Source organism: Triticum aestivum, chromosome 4D, assembly GCF_018294505.1.
Source record: "Triticum aestivum cultivar Chinese Spring chromosome 4D, IWGSC CS RefSeq v2.1, whole genome shotgun sequence".
Taxonomy (NCBI): domain Eukaryota; kingdom Viridiplantae; phylum Streptophyta; class Magnoliopsida; order Poales; family Poaceae; genus Triticum; species Triticum aestivum.
The window spans coordinates 12,828,090-12,850,642 of NC_057805.1; the positions used below are offsets into that span (position 1 = coordinate 12,828,090).

At 39.8% G+C, this 22,553-nt stretch overlaps 1 protein-coding gene across 2 annotated transcripts; it reads left to right on the forward strand.

Annotated features, from left to right (window-relative positions):
• Positions 1-452: 452 nt before the first annotated feature.
• On the forward strand, positions 453-20,577 carry LOC123095731 (inositol hexakisphosphate and diphosphoinositol-pentakisphosphate kinase VIP2). Of its 2 annotated transcripts, none has more exons than XM_044517288.1 (30): positions 453-759; positions 926-985; positions 2,281-2,327; positions 2,495-2,578; positions 3,275-3,338; positions 4,167-4,320; positions 4,706-4,776; positions 5,561-5,665; positions 5,914-6,006; positions 7,631-7,705; positions 9,320-9,405; positions 9,497-9,691; positions 9,777-9,876; positions 10,024-10,094; positions 10,247-10,328; positions 11,244-11,402; positions 12,247-12,289; positions 13,438-13,520; positions 14,368-14,430; positions 14,515-14,589; positions 15,094-15,219; positions 15,928-16,160; positions 16,269-16,313; positions 16,646-16,712; positions 17,601-17,672; positions 17,800-18,044; positions 18,132-18,189; positions 18,269-18,436; positions 19,920-19,994; positions 20,092-20,577. In XM_044517288.1, exons 1-30 carry the CDS (start codon positions 703-705, stop codon positions 20,374-20,376), a joined length of 3,141 nt encoding a protein of 1,046 aa, XP_044373223.1. In that variant the 5' UTR covers positions 453-702; the 3' UTR covers positions 20,377-20,577. The 2 variants fall into 2 exon arrangements, with proteins under 2 accessions (XP_044373223.1, XP_044373224.1); XM_044517289.1 differs by having other exon boundaries at positions 490-759; positions 2,281-2,346.
• The last annotated feature ends 1,976 nt before the right edge of the window (positions 20,578-22,553 follow it).

Below are 22,553 nucleotides of genomic sequence, written 5' to 3' on the forward strand. Positions count from 1 at the left end.
CAGGCTTGTGGCACCACCAGCCGGAGCAGGATATGTTCGGTAGAGATCTAAAAACGTGCCTTCGACCAGATGAAAGCGAAGAGACTTCGGATTTCCGGCTTCCTCCCTTCGAAAACATGTGCGTTGTGTTGTTTCCAGGTCCATCGATCACTTATCTTAATCTCGGCGCCACCCCTTTCTCTGAGGAGGCGGTAACGCTTCCGTCGATTTCAGCTTCCGCAATTAGAGTATCGCCACCACTCCTCATCAATTGTAGTGTGTGATTGGATTACACTTTGTAATCATTGTTGTGTGTCATAATTACATTATTAATTTTCAGTTAGGTAACAAAAAAACCCCTGAAAACTTTCTTTAAAAAAACCGAAACCGAAGAGGTGCCCTTGTGTGGATATAACGGGGTGCCCACAGCATGAACAATACCCAATTACCCAATTCGGCTGGGCACCACCACCACCACCCCAACCCCACTGTGTGCGCAACCGATAGATAAGAGCCGCCCGCCTTGCCCGACCACCCCCCTCTGACTCGAAGCCGCCACCGCCGCCTGCGACGAGCCCCCAACACCCCAGACCCCGCGAGGCGAATTCAAATCTCGCCGGGACACGCACGCACGCCTCCCCGCCCCGACCTCGGACCCCGCGGAGCCCTCCGGGCTCGCGCGCGCGCACGCCCCGTGGGCAGATCGGGTTGGAGGCGGCGGCAATGGCGCCTGGGGCCGCCGACAGGGTCGCCATTGGCGTCTGCGTCATGGAGAAGAAGGTCAGGATCTCCCCTCTCTCTTCCCTTCTCGGCGTTCCACCGTCTCTCCACCCCCCCGTCGCTCCGCCCCTCCGATCCGCCGTTAAATCGCTCCGTGTTCTCGATGTTCCCACGCGAAGCTCCACAGTTTTTGTTCTGACCGCCGTTCCGATTTACCTACCCCCAGGTGTTCTGCTCCCCGATGGAGCAGATTCTCGAGCGGCTCCGCGCGTTTGGAGAATTCGAGGTACGTCCGAGTGATTCCCCTTCCCCACGCCCGCATTCCCCCCTCTCTTTCTCAGCGCCATCAGTTTGCGAAAAAAGCGGAAACGAGTGTACTGCGATTGAAGCAAGTTAGCCAGCCAGCCACGGAGATTGAGTGGACGGCGGAGAATCGCATGTGATGTGGTTTCTTTTTCTCAGATTTTCCGAAATATCTTATTGCGAGACATCCGTGAATCTCTGTGGATACCAATTTATTCTGCATCTTTTGTTTGAATAATATACACGCGGTCCCCATCATGTCATATGTGGTGGTCGTTGCTTTTGCGGTCTGTCCCCGAATTTCCGGGTTATGGCAAATAGGCCCCTGAACACGCACTTGATATAATTGATCACTGCAGGACATGATGAATCTTGACAAATTTTCTTGTGTGGTGGAGTGCTTTATTTGGACTATTACTTTAAGCACCGTAGTCGGCAAAACTGAATATTCGCGCTTCAGTGCTCGACATTCTTATAATTTTTGCACCAAATGTTGACTCATGGTACGGGCGTACTATAAGCTACGCAGTGATGGCTGGATATGGCTCCTCAGGATTCCTTGCCAATAAATAATGCCTAGAATGCAATGGGAATTTCAACTTTTGGTCAGATCTGGTCTACTACCACGTTATATTAGTTCATTTGATGCATTGGTATCTCAACTTCCTAGGGGGGGACCACGTCATTGACCATCCACTTTATTCCAAGGCTGGCCCTGGCCTAGTACTAGTAGGAATAGTTCGTCATGTTTTATGCTTTGTTACTAGTAGTATAATAATTCAAGCAGCAGCACATGCTTCACTCATTCTTTCTTGCTTTGATCCGTCCATCGATATGTCTCATATTCTCATGTCCATCTATGGAAGGTGCATGGTTACTACTTACTAGCACCTCCGTGACACTGCTGTCGAACTCTTTTTTTAACAGAAATATCGAACTATTCCTCTTTGATGCTTCTCCTGTATTGTGAAGATTTTATGAAACTTGTTAGTGCTATTTTTTTTAACAGAAATCTTAAATAATTTTATGAAACTTGTTGACACATCCACACTGTATTATTTTGGTCTTCTAATTAATTTCATCTAGTGCTATCTCAGTATCACTGTACTGTCTAACGTATTAGTTTTAACGAACTTCACTTTTAATTAATTTATCATTTTTTTTGCCAAATTTAAAGTTCTGGTTCTACTTCAGGGGTAAGGGTAACCTTGCCTGTTGCTGGAGCCTTTCAGAGATCAGACCAGTTATCACTCTGCATTTCATTTAACTATTTTGCAGATCATAATATTTGGAGATAAGGTTATTCTCGAGGATCCTATTGAGATGTATGTAATGAGAACTCAGGTTATTGATAGCTTAATCATTGTTCATTTTTAGTAGAGGTCTATCCATATTACTTCAGTACACCTTTTAACTGAAGGCCATAAAACCTAATGCATGTGAGCCTGTATGTTTACTAGCAACATCTCACTTAGCTACAATTGATTTTCAGTTGGCCAAAATGTGACTGCTTGATTGCCTTCTGTTCGTCTGGGTTTCCTCTTCAGAAAGCTCAGGCTTATGCAGCTTTACGAAGGTATGGTTGGACTTTCTCTCCACGCTTGTTCTGTAGGTCCAGGCATATCTTCATGTTTTATCAAACACCTTTGTTTCAAGGGATAACGTGTCTGAAGGCTAGTGTCTCATGTTAATCTTAATGTATCTTGTCTTAATGTTGTTCTCGCAAATATTTATGCTGGTTTGAACATCTAGCACTAGGAACATAAGAGCAGAGCATATTCAAACTATTTGGTATTTCGCTCATTTTTCAGTTCTTAACCTTATGTTCTGATTAATGTTTATACATACATACATACATGCTTAAGTGAAGGGCTTATGTTCAAAGTTTTGCTAATCAATCTTCAAGAATGTTGTGGCTTCTAATGTCTTTTTAAAATTTCTGTATATATCTTGACACTGTCAGTCAAAACACACAACAAACAATTACATTATTGATCCTGTAGGAGCCATGCTCAGTGAATGTGAGTTGATCAAAAGAAAGCAACGAGAAAGTGGGACTTTCACTTATTCGTGCAATCACTGCAATATTTTTGCTACTAAGTTATGAAAATAGAACTTGAATAAGTACTACCTCACGTTGTAAATGGCAAAACCTTATCTCTGAAGTGGACAGAGGTTACCTTCTCTGTTTAATATTCTTAAGGTTAGTTTGTTCATATCTTCCAGTTAACTTGTATTCTCTAACACCAATTTTGTTTTGTTTGATTGCTAGACCATTTTTAGTGAATGAACTTGAGCCGCAATACCTCCTTCATGACCGTAGAAAAGTATACGAGGTACTATTCCCACTGGAGAATTCATTCAATACCTTCTTTGGCACACAGTAGATCAGAGTCTTCATTCTGTGATCAAATACACTCCAGCACAACTTTTGTATTTTTTCTGTATATGCCTTGTGTTCAATGGAGATATTTTTCTGCATGTTATCAAATCAGCTATTTACTATAGTTTGGGAAATAACTGTATTTTTTTCCAACTTATGGCTATATTTCCTTTAGGATATAAACTTTCTGGAAACCCTCATCTTCAGTTTGCACAATTGTCCTGTAAAGAGCCTTCTGACCTTCACTGTCTCCATGTGTCAGCGACATGAAAACTCTGTTTTCTGGATTCAAGTAGTATTTGACAACATGCAACAAAGCCTTATCATTTGTTTGTGTGCCCTGTGGTTGTGATATGTCAGATATTCATCTGAAAGTCAGCAATAGTATATTATTAGCGAACATGTTCTTTGTACATTTGAAGCACATGAACATGCTTGTGTTGAAGCGTCAAGAATACTGACAGTTGTTTCTGTTGAGTTTTGACCTAAATCAGTTTCAGCTTGGCTATGTAACAGCTGTTTAATTTTGATAGCCACTGACCTTACCATAGCATTCTAAATATTGTATGTTTCTTTTTAACGCCTAAATATTGTATGTTATATGGCTATCACATACCATAACATTCTAAATATTGATAGCCACTGTTATATTGCATGTTACCCCTTTCATTCGGTAACCGATTTTTAACAGTCTGCTGAATATTATTCATGTTTTCTTATTTACTCTTGTGTCTTTTTCTGTGGAAAAACTGACCTAACTGCCATCACTTTTATGCATAAGCATCTTGAGAAGTATGGAATTCCTGTACCGAATTATGCTCTTGTCAATAGAGAGTATCCATACCAAGAGCTAGACCACTTCATTGAGCAAGAAGATTTTGTGGAGATCCATGGAAAGCGATTTCTTAAGCCCTTTGTGGAGAAACCTGCTAATGGTAATGTTTCAATATTTATCAAATCAATTTCATTCTCTACACTGATATTTGCCTCTTTGTCCTGAATTAGTTCTTAATGGTACTGGTGTAGTAGTGTGCTGATTTTGCTGCATGCCAGAAGAAGTTTGAGAGTGAACAAAGAACTATATTCAGTCTCTTTATTATAATACACATTATGAGGTTATCATTTTCTTATAACAAGTTCAGTTGTAGAGTTATATGCCATGTGATTCTTTTATTATTGTGTTTTTATTCAGGGTCTGTCCGTAGGACTACAATTTATTAGCCTCTTGATTATACACATATTATGAGGTTATATTCACTTGAAATGACTAGTTATATACTTATATGCCACTGATTTCGTTTGTTTTTGTTTTTAATCCAGGCGATGATCATAGAATAATGATTTATTATCCTAATTCTGCTGGTGGTGGAATGAAAGAACTATTCCGTAAGGTAAACTTTTAAATCAGCATGTCATTTGGACGTAGGTTGCTTATTACGATAATCTGTTTCCCAGGGCTGTCTATCCATGTTTTAGATGCTTTGAACTATGGAAATAAAATAACGTAATAAGACAATAATACTTTGGACTTCAATCTTGAAGTTGTTGGTTTGGGCTTTGGTTTTCTTTAATTTGGGACACTTGGGACCTTTATTTACCCAATTTATCTATGTGATGGGAGTTGGGAGCATATCAAAATTTGGGTCCTTTGGAATATGAAAAATGCAGGGGTTGAGATGTCACTGTAGATTCCTACATGTTTTGTTTTTGAAACGGATACATGATTTCAAAACATAGGGGCTTTGCAGGTGATGCCTTTGGATGGTGCACAGCAAATAAACACATGAATTTTGGAGGATTTGAGTGAATGAGTGAGCTAGATTACTGGTTTTAAAAATTATCTATTTGGGTATCAGAGCCATTGTCTGGTCGGTTACCATTCATAAGTACTGCAATTTAAATTTATGCGAAATAGGTAGAAAGTCGAAGTGTTTGGTCAGTAAAGGGCTTAAACACAATCCTCTTGACACTCCCTCCTTGACGAAAATATTTCTATATAGATAAGCAATTTCCCTGTGTAGAACTGAAGTGTTAGCTCATCTTTTGTCATTTTAAGTACTTAACAAAGCAGAACAGGAAACTGAGAAAATTCCTTATGCCTTATGTATTTTTTTATAAACATTTCTTTTATTGGGATGCAAATCTAAACTTCTTTATATTGCTGAATAAATGTAGGTTGGTAACCGATCTAGTGAATTTCATCCTGATGTCAGGAGAGTTAGGCGTGAGGGATCTTACATTTACGAGGAATTCATGCCTACCGGTGGGACAGATGTGAAAGTAAGATGCCTTTCTGAAGTTCTTGTGTTTATTTACGTATATTTTAAAGACATGCTCGCTGTCACTACTTGGTTCTTGTGCTTATTAATGTATACTTCAATGACATGCACGCTGTCACTGCTTAATCCTTGCATGGTATGCTTTGTCTAGTTGCTAGACAGTCTTTCATGACGTAAATTGTGTCATGCAATATTTACTCTACAAATTGTTCTTTATCTAGCTAGAAGTATTAAAACGCGCCTTTTCAGGTTTACACAGTTGGCCCAGGATATGCGCATGCCGAGGCACGCAAATCACCAGTTGTTGATGGTGTTGTTATGAGGAATCCTGACGGGAAAGAAGTAATACATTACACTTCCATATCCTTCATATAGTCTGGATATTACACTCTTCCATATTCTTTGCATAGTCCAGATTCAGATACTCTTGTTTTCAACAACGATTCAGATACTCCCTAGTTTATCTTTTGACTATCCATGGAATGTTTCTTTATATGATTATATGTGAATACTGATGTAAAACTCCAATTTAATGTACATTTCTGTATGGAAACTTTCCCATAGATGTTGCTATGTTTGCCACTTAGCCCAGTGAATGATAATATAAATGTTTTTAAAGCGGTAAAACGAAGCGAGGCGCTGGGGGGGGGGGGGGGGGGCTTACTGCTTAAGCGCTACAGCGTAAACCGAGGCGGCTCTTTAGACAGACTCTGAACCTGATGGGCAGTAGAATAGAGTACCATTTAGTGAGACATACAGTACATTGATTCTAATCCACCAGTGAGCACATATGCATTAGTAGCCATTATTCTAATCCATTCACTAAGCTGTAAGCAACTAGCCAACTACTATAAGAGAGGCAGTAGCAGCACCTAACAGCAGAGGAGCTGTGCATAGCATAACCTATGTTTTTAAGGCGACGCTTCGCTTTAAGGCGCTGGGGGGGGGGGGGGTAGGCGTCGCCTTATGGACGCCTTAAAAACATAGAGCATAACACATAACAGAGCAGGAAAGGCATGACAAGCTGGTGCAGATCTGAGCATGGAAGAAAGAGCAAAGGGAGGGGAAGGTGGAGAAGAGAGGGCAGGCGCCATACATTGTGGTTGCGCAAGAGGAGGGGGGAGGAGCTACAGCCGGATAGGAGGAGGGGGAGGATCTGTGGCCGGAGAGGAAGAAGCTGGTGCAGATCTGAGGAAGCTGCTGCCAGAGGAAAGAGGAGGGAGGAGAGAGCTGAAAGCCTGGAGATTTGCACACACTGGTTTTGGTTCTCTCTCTTTCTTCCCCCTCCTGTACTGTTCCACTGTGAGCCCAGTTTTCCCGCCCTTGTGTTCCCGCCCAGCCCTTTTCCCCCGCCAGAAATCTCTGTTCCCCTGCCTGGCAAGTCTAAGGTGTCCTCTCTGCACTAAAGCGCCAATCAGGACGCCTAAGCGGGCGCTTCAGACGCTTTAATGTCTAAGGAGGATGCCTTAGACACATGTCTAAAGCGAGTTGGACGCTTTGAGCCTGGAGGGCGCTCTGACGCTTAAGTGACGCTTTACAAACAGTGGATAATATAACACATGTAAAGTTCAAACTAATAGGTCTTTGCTGAGATGTACATATGTCAGGAAGTAAGCCTAGCTCACTGCATGGGGAGAGTGGATGTACAATCCCACAACTCAGGTTCAAGTCCTCACGGATGCGAACTTAGGTCCTATTTACACTGTCAGGGTTTCTCTTACAGTTATCTTCCAAAAAAAGATTATCCAGCCTGGCCTGCGTTTTGTGGCACATGGTTGTTGAAAACTGTATTTTTGTGTGTGTTTATTGGATGCTATTTCTTAACCATTAGGTCGACCTTTTTGACATAATCTACTTCTTCCATCCCATGGACCCTGGTCCCATTCCGTACAGCTTCTTAAATGATCCAATTTTCACTTTCCAACTGATCTTTTTTGTTTTTATTTTCCTATGTTATTATTTGAAGGTACGCTATCCTGTTCTTTTAACCCCTATGGAGAAACAAATGGCAAGAGATGTCTGCAATGCTTTTAGACAGATGGTAACACCGCTTACTTTGTTTCTCTTTATTTATAGTTGTCCCTGGAATGAATAGTTTAACCTCAATTATTATTTTATTTTGTCTGATAGTGAATTATTGAAATCATGCGGTAATGGGCTTATAATCTTATTAGTTTCCTAATATTTTTTGTACAATATTTCTCCAGTTGTTTATAACTCGACAATCAAAATACATGGCTATATAACTTGACTTGTACTTTTCACTTTCTACAGAAAAGAAAAACCATCTACTCCACCTAAAGTCTTATACTTGATTTCAGTTTCATAATACTTCAATTTTATAATAATTCAACAACTAATTAATGGTGCCAAATATTGTGCTCTTAATCTAATACTCCCTCCAATCCAAAATAAGTGTCGTGGTTTTAGTTTAAATTTGAACTAAGACCATGACACTTATTTTGGATCGGCGGGAGTACTGTTTTTTAAATGTACATGTGTGCCGTACGTTGTTTTGAGAGTTTTAATGCTTGTTCATACCATTCTATACATTTCCTACTTAAGTAGGTGTCTCTTATCTCCTGTTTTCATTTTTCATTCTTGTTGGTTGTACCTTTAGCATTTCCTTTCTTATTCCCACTAATTTTATCATCTGTTATCCTTTTTGCCTGACATGTTGCTGGGCATTGGACTGTCAGAAAGCATTTTGTTTCATCTTTTTTGTGGTTCTCTCTTATTTCAAAAATGGCTATATTTTTTCCTGATCAACTGATCTTGTCAACTGTAGGCCATTTAGGAAAGGAAAAAATCTACTTCCCCCTAAATTCTAGCACAAGTTCACTTTTCATCAGTCCTAAACTCTAAAACCGTTTGAACTGCAACCTTGAACTATTGAAGTAGTCCACTTTTCACCCTTAAGTGGTTCTAGTTTTGGTGACGTGGATGCCACGTGTCCTCCTTGTCAGTGCCATTGATAGGGAGAGACCGAGAGAGAGAGAGAGAGAGAGAGAGTGCTTGGAAACATGGGATTGTGGTTTCTCGGTTGTTATGAAAACAAACACTATGGAACAAGCAGTCTAAAAAATTACAGCATTAGGATAAAATCTTTTCACAAAAAATACCAGGGATGGAAGAAAAAGGGGAAACTGAGAAAAAATGCCATGACATTTCAGTGATGTGGCAATGAGTTTGTAGACTCACGGCATCCACGTCAGCGAAAACCACTTGTGGAACCACTTGAGGTTGAAAAATAGACTGTTTCAATAGTTAATGGTTGCTTTCACACAGTTATAGGATTTAGGGTTCAAAAGTGAACTTCTGCTAGAGTTCATGATTGAAATTTGGCTTTTCCCCTTATGCAATAGGCAATCATGGTTAAACTAAATAACCAGTTTCATGTTTGGAGCTTTTGACAATAAACAACAAACCAAATACGACACTTTGAGATAGCGATGCAAGTTGGTTGAATCTCGTATACAAACCTTACATGCCATCTTTTGGAAAGTCAATATGGAGTATTAGATTATGTTCATATAGTATATGATGATGTTTTCTAAGCATGATGTATGCTGTTTTCTTCTTCTGATAACCGTTTCTCATTGTCATATTAGTTCTTAATTATTTGTCCGCTGAGTTATTGTGTTGTTTTCTATAGGTTTGTGGTTTTGATCTCTTAAGGTGCGATGGAAGATCATACGTTTGTGATGTTAATGGATGGAGCTTTGTAAAAAACTCTTACAAGTGATTTCCTTGATTCTCATTTTCTTTACTTTTGAAGAATGTGTATGATAATGTGCGCTGAAATGTTTGGACAAACTTTTCTATGATTCAGGTATTATGACGATGCTGCATGCATCATGCGAAAAATATTTCTTGATGCAAAAGCTCCTCATCTTTCATCAACCATTCCTCCAACCCTTCCTTGGAAATCTAAAGCACCAGAAGGCCTTACACGACAGGGAAGTGGGATCATTGGTACATTCGGTCAGTCAGAAGAACTACGCTGCGTCGTTGTTGTGATACGCCAGTAAGGCTTTTACCGCTGTTTTACTGTTATGAATGGTTGCTGTTAGCGAGTTAGTGCTATATCCTTACATCACATATCTGTTTAGTGGTGATCGGACACCAAAGCAGAAGGTGAAACTGAAAGTTACAGAGGAAAAGCTTCTCAATTTGATGTTGAAGTACAATGGTGGAAAGCCAAGAGCTGAGGTATCCTCTTTGTTTAATCTCAAGTTTTAATTTAACCTGTTGGTGATGTTAGAAAAAAAAATCTTAACCTGTTGGTGATGTTAGAAAAATAATAGTCTTAACCTGTTGGTGCTCAAATTGTATGACAGTTTTGTGCTTTCCTGGCAGACAAAACTGAAAAGTGCAGTACAATTACAAGACTTGCTAGATGCCACAAGACAACTTGTTCCACCAACTAGGTATCATGTGCTGGAAGAAGTAAATAATTTGTGTATTTACTAAATGGCTAAATTACTTAAATCTAACATGCTTCCCAACGTAAGTTCGATCTTTTTGTTTGTTCTACTGCACTTTCATGACAAAATCTGGAATTGTTTTGTGTATCTTTTAGGTCAGGTCAGGAGAGTGATAGTGATGCTGAAGATTTGGAGCATATTGAAAAGCTTCGTCAAGTCAAAGCAGTACTGGAGGAGGTGATGTCTGTTTATTCAAATCTTCCTGTCCATCACATTTGCTATGGTCATGTGACATGTTAAATGTTGGATATCTATGCTAGTGCAACCATACAAACCACTTCAGTTTGGTATGAGATAAGAAAAAAACCCGGAAATTTGATAAAAGGATATTCCCTTTATTTTATATACTCCCTCCGTCCCAAAATTCTTGTCTTAGGTTTGTCTAGATACGGATGTATCAAGTCACGTTTTAATATTAGATACATCAGTATGTAGACAAATCTAAGACAAGAATTTTGGGACGGAGGGAGTACATCAGTAAAATGTTTCAAGTTCAAATTCCCTATGTGCTTGGACAAACTTATGTTTTAAGTTACATTTTTTTTATCCAAAGTAGTTTGTTGTTCCTAGCTGTTGCTTTGTACTAGGTATGCCCCTTTAGACGGTTTTCATTATTATGGTATTAGCAAATGGATATCAGGATATATCCAGTGTGCTTCCTGTTAGCTAACTGCAGGAGTGCACTAGTAGTCTTTGCTGCCAATTCAGGATATTCACTCATACTGGCAGGCATGAATGCTGTATACTGCTGCTACTTTTAAACATTTAATCAACAAAGTTGTCGAATGTTTTGATCATTTCTTCCTTTCTGTCTCTCCGTATGACTTGCATGCTGTTGCAAGAACTATACGTGCCAATCTGTTCACCTATTATTTCCCTGTTGTAAATGAATGAATACAACCTTTTAAATTGTCTTGCATATCTTTATCTAGTACCATAACAAGCTTACTGGAAAAAGAACACAACTGCTTGTACTATATATATGTATCCACTCAGTCTTCTAATGGATGCTGACATATGCCATTGAGACGTTGCACTGATCTTTTAATGAACGCCAGAACTAATTACTTGTACTATTTTTTGCAATTCTAGGGTGGGCATTTCTCGGGTATTTATCGGAAAGTGCAGCTAAAGCCACTTAAATGGATTAAAGTTCCAGAGCACAATGGTGATGGTGAAGAGGATCGGCCAATAGAAGCCCTGATGATTCTGAAATATGGTGGTGTACTCACTCATGCTGGGAGAAAGCAGGTTTGTACTTCTAATTTTTTACTTTGTTATGTCAACCTTTTCTGATAATTCGTTCGAGCTATTCATTTCCAAATGTAATTTATTATAACTAGCATAGTAACACCCAGTCATGAAGTGCAGATGTTTAGAGGAATACTACATTGGCAACTTTTTTGCCTTTTCCTATGCTCGGTTACCAGTGGCAGAGCTAAATGTTTTGTAAAGCCTGGGCACAATGCAAGCCAAGTGACTGACCACAGGGTCTCTTCTCTGCAGAGTGCAGAGAACCACAATCAATGATATTTGGATACACGTTATGTAAATACAAGCTCTAGTGTTGAGAACTGCAAATCCATGATTGCTTTAAAGTAAAGGAGCAACTATTGTAATGGTTCCACGCCCTCCTGCATGCTGGGCCTAGGAAATAACTTCAAAGCATTCTCAGTACCTGCCATATGTTAGCATATGCAAGCATAGTCATCATCTTTGTGTAGATTGACGTAATCTATGAGTTAGAGAAGTTCTTTTCCATTGTTACTTGAAGTAGTAGTACATTTTGGTCCATAGCTTCTTGTTTGGTAGATAGGGCAGCAAAAACTGTTGCCAGTCTAGCACAAAGACTACTTTTTGTCTTTCACAATCACTATAGTAGTCAATAGTGTATGTGACCAGGATCTTTAAATAATATTACTCTTATCAACCGCCATTTCTGTCATTTCAATTTTCAAATATTCTTATGTTCAGTGAGGCAAGCTACTTGTCAATTTTTGACATGATGGAAGAACAAATTTCATGCATCTATATTAGTATTTAGTAATCAACATACATCTATTGTAATGGCATTTTTTTAATGATTTTTGTTCAGGCAGAAGAACTCGGAAGATTTTTCAGAAACAACATTTATCCAGGTTATTGTTCACATTCTTGTTGTTTCTATTATCTCATGAAAAAGTAAAGTATTGGATTTCTTGAGAGAAAATATTTATTTTGGTTCAATTTTGTGTGATCTCTAACGATGTTCTCAAGAGAAAATTGCGTTGAAGATCTGGAATTTGAGAAGTGATGGTGATAGCTGAGTGTTCCTAATAATGTGTTCCTGTCTGCTCCCTAAACTTAAAAATCACCAATTCACCATAATGTGTTTATCTTGAAAAACAAATATTTCTCGACGTAAGGATTTTTTTTAATTTTAAATTTAAGAAACTAGTGTATTGTTTTTGAGGGCATAATATGGTCCTAATATATTAGCAATATTGTTTTTGAGGGCATAAGATGGTCATCTCTATCTACTTTCCTTGAGCATAATATAATATAGGTTTTTTTATTTGATTCTAAATTCCAAGATAACTCATTAGAATTATTAATAAGATGGTCCTAATATATTAGCAATATTTAGATCCCCCCCCCTTTTATTCACTTTATTACTTCTATTCTAGACCCTATCCCTATGGTTTATTCTTATGAAATATCATATAAAATAGAAGGTATAAGAAATGGATATAATGAAATTCTTGATTTGATCTTACGACCTAATTTATTTGATTAATGGATCAACAACCAAACCCTAACCTTTAACTTCATGCCACTTAGATAGCTCCAAGCCTCCAACATTTTTTTTAAATAGGGCAGCTCAGTGCACGTAGCTCCCGCTTGCGCAGGGTCCGATCACTTTCAGTCTTTTGTACACAGCCTTTCCCTGCATTTCTGCAAGAGGCTGTTTCCAGGGCTCGAACCCGTGACCTCATGGTCATAAGGCAACAGCTTTACAGCTGCGCCAAGGCTCCCCTTTATAGCTCCAACAATTTTAGTTATAAAATATTCTAATATGCCAAGCAAGTTAGATATAGGCGACGAAGGTGGGAACTTGGAATTAAGTGTGGTTAGTGCTTTGTTGGGGTCATTAGATGTCATGCAGCTTATAATGAACGTAAAACGGATAAACGATCATAAAACTCCATTCGGCTTATTATATTTTCCACTTGTTTTAGTACTTATGAAACTTCTTTTGTCTTGCACTTGAAAATGTTATTCTGACTAGCATGGAATCCTGAATCAGGGGAAGGAACAGGTTTGCTTCGCCTTCATAGCACGTACAGACACGATTTGAAAATATACAGTTCAGATGAAGGACGTGTTCAGGTAATTCTTTTAGTCGTCCTTTTCAATCCATAACACCTTTGAAATCCTTTTAGATATTTTCAACTTAGGTTGCAAAAGTTCATGCTTCTTGCTATGTAATGGTGATTAGTGAGAAATCAAATACTTTGTGCTGTGGTAACTAGCTCGATATCTGTGTATGTTTAAACTACGAAAAGCGTAGGACAATATGGAGATCCGAGCATCGCTCGGCTGGCTAGCAGTGTGAGTGCGCTTGCTGTCCACCCGCGCAGTTGAGACCTTAGCAGGGTTCATGATGTTGTCTTTGTAGTTTGTTCTGTAATAAAATGCTACTTGGGGCTGGTCCCTGGGTGGTCTCGTTTTAAATCTTAAGGTGAGACTTGAGCAGTCAGGTATCTAGAAAAGGAACTTTGGGCCTCCTGGGTTGCTCTCCTGGAGGAAGTTTGCCTCGAGCAAAATGTTGAGTGTGCCAAAGCTGATGTTTTCACTGGTGACAATAGTGAAGAGAGCATGGGAAAACCTTGATTTTTTTATTTCTTATTCCTGATATTTTCAGTAACATCCATGGCAGCATGAGATGCCCTGATAATAGTAGGCATGTTATGCTATTTGGGGTGCCGATGTTGGTGAAGAAGGCTAGGGTGTCGGGGCAGGAGGAAGACTGAGCAGATCCCGTCATGGATCCTTCTGCCGAGCAGCTCCTTTTCCTCTTTCGATCTTGTCCTTATTTTCTTTCGCTTATGTTAAGTGTATCTTCTGTCTAGGACTGGGGTTTGAGCAACTCATTTCAAAATACAGCATGCATAATTTTTTCTCATATGCTAATAGTCAATCCTGATTCATTTGTTTCTGATGGTGTACATGTCAGATGTCTGCTGCAGCATTTGCGAAAGGTCTTCTTGATTTGGAAGGACAACTAACTCCCATACTGGTCTGTTGCTTGTTTTCTAGCAGATTCATTTGTTCCTTAATTTCACCTCTCTCACAAATTTGTCTTTTGTATTAACTTTTTCAGGTCTCTCTAGTAAGTAAAGACTCATCTATGCTAGATGGATTGGAAGATGCTAGCATTGAGATGGATGAAGCTAAGGTTTGCTTTCAAAATTTGATAAAAACACTGTATTTTTCACTTGGGTTCAAGTGGGTGTCTAAAGTTCCCGGGAAAAGGCAGCACATGCACAGTTATGTCACTATTTGTTTTTAGCTCAAGGCAGATCCCACCATGCCAAAGTTTCCACATTGTTTAGGCCTTGGAACATATAGGAGATGATAATGTTGCCTCTTAAGTATGTAGCTTCTATGAACTGCTGTGTCCACAAGCAGTTCTGTTAAATTTTCACACCCATGAATGTTGAATCTAACTACTACCTCAATAATTCTTACTGTCGTTTGGCAATCTTCAGAAGCTTTGTGATGTGATATTCAGTCAGTAGTTATAGGAAAATCCTAAATTCCACTGTATATTAAACTCGTATATCTTTGAAGAGCTAGCATCTTCCCAGTTCCCGCTGCCTCTTACTTGTCTTAAATATCATGTGAGTTTAGTTCATCGTTTATTGTTAGCTAGTGTTCAGTAAACTAATTTGCTTTTCAGGCTAGATTGCATGAAATCATCATTTCAAATGCTAAAGCAAAGAATACCAATGGATCGGTGGAGTTTCCATGGATGGTTGATGGTGCAGGATTGCCTCCAAATGCTTCTGAACTTCTTCCTAAGATGGTAAAGTATATTGATTGGATCTAAGATAAATCTTTTGTTTTAAGCATATCTAGCATTATTCACAATATTTATCAATGATGCACTTGCAGTTACTGTTTTGAATAATTCATGATGAAAAATATTTTTGTCACTTTTTTAATTGTACTTCAAGTCATAATGATGCAAACAATATTTTTATGAGTTGCCTCAATAAGATATCAAGAAGTCTGGGTAGGTCTTTTGCCATTCAAATAATTTTAAGAAAATTTGTTTGGTGACACCCAAAGCTCACTACTATAGATTCATCGCACCCAATGTGCCAACTCTTTGGTGGGATCATGAAGATAACCAGTCTAAGCTAAGCAAATGAAAGTTGAGAATTTGTGGCGGTGCACTATGTAACAGCTGTCTGCTGGTGAGTTGGCATGTAGGTCTATTATCAGAGTCTGTTGCCTAAGTGCAGGGTGTGCTGTCATATGGAGTTAGGGATGCACACACAACTTCTGCCTTAGTTGCATCAACATCAGACAATTATTTCGAAAATTCTTGCACATAATTAAATTTGTTAGTTCCTGTCTTTGTGTTTGTCTGTTATAGTCGATTCCTGTAGGGTTTCAGTACAAAAAATGTTTGGTGTCAGTCCTAGATAAAATTTCTAAGCTGCGTACTTTTATTTTACGTTGCAACTAATGACTACATAATTCTGTCTCCTTATTGTACATTGATTAGGCCACGTTGACGAAACAAGTTACTGCACAAGTCAAGCTGCTTGCTGAAGGCGAAGATGAGAAGCTTGCGCTGACAAGCTCATTTTCTAGATACGACCAAGCAAAAGCTCTTGGGAAAACAACAATTGACGCTGCTCGTATTGCTGCTGGTTTACCTTGTGGTAGTGAAAGCTTCCTCTTGATGTTTGCTCGGTGGAAAAAACTTGAGAGAGATTTATATAATGAAAGAAAGGAGTGAGTAAAGTGCTTCACCTTCAGAATTTTTCTTGATGTTGTAAATCAATTTTTTGAGTTTTCTTTTGAGCTTATTTCACTCATGGTGCTTTTTAAATCACTGTGCAGCCGATTTGACATTACACAGATTCCAGATGTCTATGACTCGTGCAAGTAAGTGATCTCCGTATTGAAGGAGGGCAAATTAACTTTTTCCCATATACTAGCTTGCATCCTAATTCTTGTCATCCATTTGAAACAATCAATGCCCCTTCGGTGTATAAATGCTTAATATGACATGAAGATATCCATGGTTTAAAGTTCCAAAACATAGAAACAAAACTAGCTCAACAAACTTCAGAAAGTTAGAAATTGATGTGTGTGCAGTTGTTCACCTTATACATAATATGCTCACCTTGAGAATAATTACACCATCATCGTAATACAACAATCTGTAATTGGCGTAACACGAAGACTTACAACTGAATTACTGAATGCCATGGCAGATATGACCTCGTGCATAATGCTCATCTCAATCTTAAGGGTTTGGAAGAGCTTTACAAAGTTGCTCAAGTAAGCAAGTTTACATTTCGTACTCTTCTGTTTGATATTTCTTTTGTTTCTATATGGAAGTTATATTGATTAAGCATATATTTTGTATTTACCTCATATAGCCACATTATTTTGATGGAAGCAACTGAGTACGTATGACAAGCAAAGCTTTGGGGATATCATTTCACCAAAGCTGTGAATTCATTGATTTTTAGCCACAAGTTTGGATAGGCACCCTATTGTATCATTGTATTGGATAGAACCTTGCCTGCTTACTGGAGGCACATATGTTGAATCTTTAAAGTAACCATAATCATTGGACTATTATGACCATTTCATTTCAATTTAACGGATTATACAATTCTTAAGTTGAAGGGGAGCCTTGGCGCAGTGGTAAAAGCTGCTGCCTTGTGACCATGAGGTCACGGGTTCAAGTCCTGGAAACAGCCTTTTACAGAAATGTAGGGAAAGGCTGCGTACAATAGACCCAAAGTGGTCGGACCCTTCCCCGGACCCAGCGCAAGCGGGAGCTACATGCACCGGCTGCCCTTTATACAATTCTTAAGTTGAAGTGATCTGTGAGGGAGACTACGTAAATATGTGTTTTAACATTCCTTCTCTTTCTTAGATCCTTTGTAGGACATTCAGTTTCAGTGGCGGAGCTAGCTCCCGGCGACCCTGGGCAGCTGCCCGGGCTCAGCCAAGGAAGCTCCATACGAATTTGAGCAAATCGTGCAAATTTTGTTGGTAGTTTAATGGGCAAACGGAAGCTAGCTCAGTGCCTTAATTATTTGCCCAGGCTCTACGATCCATTGTAGCTTCAAACTTGCTGATAGTTCATTGACGTTGATAAGTTCTCTGAAGTGTTTTACATTTTCTTCAAACCTTATCTAACACTGATTTTTGTAGCTACTTGCTGATGGTGTTATTCCAAATGAGTACGGGATCAACCCAAAGCAAAAACTAAAAATTGGATCGAAGGTTTGTTGTCAAGCTAGACGTGCACTGTCTTTTTTCGTCGTTGTAGAACATCGTATGCATACTATGCATGCGGTATCTCCAGCTGATGAATTATTTATGTGTTCTTCACTTTTATTGACTTTCCTAGATAGCACGCCGGTTAATGGGAAAAGTTCTAATTGATTTACGGAACACTCGTGAAGAAGCTATTTGTGTTGCTGACCCGAAGTTTACTGAAGATGAAGCTTTGTTCCTACCAACAAAAGAAGTAGAGCACCAGCAAAAGATTCAAGTAAGAAATGAGGATGGAAGAAGATCTAGCACCACGAGTGAAAAGTCAATGGACCAAGAAGACGAAGACGATAGAGAAACTAAATACCGCTTAGATCCTAAGTGCGTGCATGTTTTTTCAGATTATTGCGACATTAAGTTTGTACTGATTTGCATACAATTTTATTGTTCCAATATACTTCATTTCAGGTATGCAAATGTGAAGACACCAGACCGACATGTCCGCACAAGGCTTTATTTCACATCGGTACACCAGAGCACTTCTGTACTTTGTTCTTATCATCATTTTGGAAATCCAAGTGTTGACATGTGCAATTCTCCACCAGGAATCCCATATACACTCATTGATGAATGTCCTTCGGTATTGCAACTTGGATGAGTCTCTACATGGAGAGGATAGCCTTGTCTGCCAAAGTACTTTGGACCGACTACATAGAACCAGGGAACTTGATTACATGAGCAATATCGTGCTTAGAATGTTCGAAAATACAGAGGTAAGGATATTTCTCAATATGTCTATCAACAGTCTTCACCTTTATTATATTATAATTATAAATAATCCTGCATATTTCTACTATTTATATTTGTTAGCATTTTCAAAAGATTTTGAGCTGAAAGTTTGCTAACCTTATACTAGAATCAAGTATTGTTGATCCTTTTCTTGAAAAAGCTATCTTACTTACTCAAATACTCTCGTGGGAATGAAGTATTGTTGATCCTTTTTCTTCAGAAAGCTATCTTCAGTGCTCAAATGCCCTACTTGCAGTACTCATGTAAACCTGTATTAATTACAATTGAGGGGAACTTTGGTGCTAAACTAGCTGTTTTGCTTTCCGTCAAAATAACTCGGTTGTGTGGGGGGGCTGTCACTATTGCTAGTTATGTATGCAGTATGGAGTGTTGCTTGCCAATTGTCTGGTGCAGTGTCATTTCACTGATGGACTGAGGGGTGATTTTATATAGCATCCAATGCAATTAGATATTTCTTCATTCCTCAGTCATGGGAAAAACTACAACCTAATATACCATCTCCATTTGCTATGTTGGGATCTCTGTATTTCATCATTATATGAAATTGGGCATCAAATCATCTATTGATTTTGCCAAGTGACATAATCTCTTCAATATTTGTTATTTCTCACACTGAACTGGTGTGTCCTGATTCCTGAATCTTGTACTTTGAACTTGTTTGTCTTCTCTACAGGGTATGTATCCAAGTGTCTTAGTTTTTGTTCGTATTTCTGTATTTCTGGTTACCATTTACCAGGGATGGCATAGTAGGCAAGTCATTTTTCCAAATGAGTTAGGATTTTGTTATTTTTGAAATGTCATGAAAATGGTTATTTGATAATACTTTATGATAGGGTCATTTCCGATCAATAAGGTGTTATGTGAGTATGTGACTAAGCAGTGGCCTATCCTTGTAGTCTGACCCTTTTTGCCGGGAAAAGCCTTAGCCTACTTATGGATGCATGGACGCTCTAGAACCATTCAATTGCTCGTGTAATGAAGTTGAGAATAGGATTGCTGGTAGCTCAGCTGTTTATCTGATCTTGCATTGATGGCAAACCTACTTTCCATCCAAATATTCCTATCCTGTACGTCATGTGTAGTGTCTGCAAGGATGGAATTGTGTGATGTGAGGGAGATCAATGTTAGTTGAAATGGTATTGGTGTCAGTTCTCTCAAGTGTTTCACTATATTCTTCACAAAGTGATAAGCAATAAAAGTGCACTTTCTTTTTGAGTATTTTTTTCCCTACTGCCTCTAGCTATACGTCCAGCATGCCTATCATAATGTTACTACTATACATGGAAAGTTGGTTGTAACTTTCATCGGATTTTGTAGCATGTACATATGTGCATCATACTTTATGTCGTAATTTCCACAGAATATCCATATAGGTGCTCTTTGCCAATATTGGTATTATCCGTGTACTTTGAAACTTCTGATGCTCACCAAATCTACTATTTACAGGTTCCTTTAGAAGATGAGAAAAGGTTCCGAATCGAAATGACATTCAGTCGTGGCGCTGATCTCAGCCCTCTCGAGGTACTCACCCACGTCTCTCTATTCACAATCCAGAAGTCTCTGCTTGCTTCGTACTCCACGCATTCGAGGTTACTAACAGAGCGTATGGTTGGTCCAGGACAAAACCAGTGAAACATCTTCATTGCTCCAGGAGCACACCCTGCCGATAATGGGGCCTGAGAGACTGCAGGAAGTTGGCTCTTGCCTGACACTGGACAAGTTTGAGAAGATGGTGCGGCCATTCGCCATGCCCCCCGAGGACTTTCCCCCGGCTACTCCACAAGCCTTAGGATACTTCTCCAAGGGCGCTGGGGTGCTTGAACGGCTGGCTAGTTTCTGGCCTTTTCACAAGGGCGCAGCTAACGGCAAAATAACTGAAAAGGCTGCGAATTGCCAGAAATAACTTCATGTGAATATTCATTCCTCTTTGTTAACATTTGGTGGCAACACCATTTGCGCAATTTTGGTAACGTCTTTAGAAACTGATGAATCTCATGTGTACTTTTGCCGGGCATCTTTATCTTGAGCATGATTGTAGGCAAATCTTCAAAGATATTTGTCTGATAGGTGATGATGAGGAACTTGCATCTTGTTTTCTGCCATCTTTCCAGGATCATGAAGTAAGCTTCCCGTCCAAAAAAAGTACCATTCCTAATGTAATACTATTGCGATAATTCTCAGAGGAGGAATCTAACATTAATAGCAGAGTTGGCTGTTTGAACATGCAAACTGAATGAAGTATAACGTTGATAAAAGAACAATTTTATCTTAAAAACAAAAAGTTGACGTGGTAAAAAGAGGGCCAAAGGTATAGTGACTTGTGAAACCTGCTCAATTCTTTTTCTGCTTGTCATTACAAACTAGTTTGGACAAGTATTTAGGCCCTGATTGCTGACGTGCTACGATGCTTTCTCTCAAGTAACATATTATCCCCTTTTTTGTATAATAAAAAGGGTGGATATGCAAGAGAAAGCACGTTTGCATTTTGGCCTGGAAGCATCTGGGGCTTCATGCCAAGTATTTTTGGCCAGCAAGATCGGGTCTCTTAACTACCTTTTGGGGTCTCGAAAAGATTTCTTCGTTTGGGGAACCTTCGTGTGCGCTTGCGAGGAGGTTGCCAAAACTCGCTGGATTAGGAAGTGCCTGCGTGTATCCAACCTTGGGAAGTGGTGCTTCGTAAAATTGTTGCCTTATGGTGGATGTGCTGCTGCGATCAAATAGCGCTTGCCGTGTTGCCTTGTAGCACTGCCATGTAATGTGCTTACTGCTATCGAGGCAACCCCGCTTATGCTGTTGGTCCGGATATTGCTCACGATCGGTCACGTTTCACATGGCTCACTGTTTGGGGGGTCCTGGGGCGATTAAGACGTCTGAGGAATCTTAGGGTGCGCTTGTGTGGAGGTTGCCAAAACTCACGCTCACCATTCTGGTTCAAACTGTCCACCGGGTAGCTACTCCGAAACCAAGACCGAGGCCTCTCATTCTCCTATACGATGTGACGTGCGATCCTAGATGGACGGCCGTCGATCGTTTGTTTTCTCCCGTGGATGTTCCATTCTGATCTCTCGTCTGTCCCCTGTCCACTCCATCTGTTAAGCAGCACATCGGTTAATAGTGCTGAGGTTATGTTCTACAAATCACATTTGTTAAGCAGCACACAAACCAGGAGATGCACATGGTTGTCGAAAACCGACCTTTTTGACATAATCTACTTCCATCCAATGGACCCTGGTGTCCCATTCTGTTCAGCTTCTTAAATGAATCCAATTTTATTCTCCAACTGATTTTCTTATTTTGCTTTTATTTTCGTATGTTATTATTTGCAGGTATGTTATCCCTGTTCTTTTGACCCCTAAGGAGAAACAAATGGCAAGAGATGTCTGCAATGCTTTTCAACAAATGGTAACACTACTTACTTTGTTTCTCTTTATTTATAGTCCACATGCGAGCGTTCGAGCGCGACACGGAGGGCGAGGTCGTCGTTATCCTCCTCCTAGCACAACAAGGTGTCCCACTTGATGGGGTCCGCCTCATTGCCGGAGCCTTCCATGGGCGCGTCCTTCTCCCGTGCCTATATAAGAGAGGGAGAGGTCGCTCCTCTCCAGAGAGACACACCAGAAGCTCCTCTTCCTCTCGCCACAAAGTTCCGAGCACTGCACTGCTGCTACGTTCTTCCCCATCCCGGCTTGCAGCGTGCACCGCAGGTCGGGACAGTAGGCCTCCGGAACCGCACCTTTTGAGTCCTGTACGGGAGAAGGGTGATAAGGTTTTTGGGGAGCGCTCTGCGCGACTACTGGCTTCTTCATCACGGACTCCGACGACTACTTCCCCGACGTCGACTACCTCAGCAACGACATGGCTGGAGAGGATGTCGACCCCAAGTCCAGTGCTTCTGCTGCTGCTGTCCCGTACGTGTTCTTGCTCTTTCTGTTAGATGTCATGACACAGTTCTTTGCTCTAGTTTCTGCCCTACATATGATAGGTTCTACTTCATATATGCAACTTCATCTAGTGTCTGTTCTAGATGTGTTTAGTTCAAGTTCATATATGCAGATGCTATTTACTTTCTCTCCGTCAGAT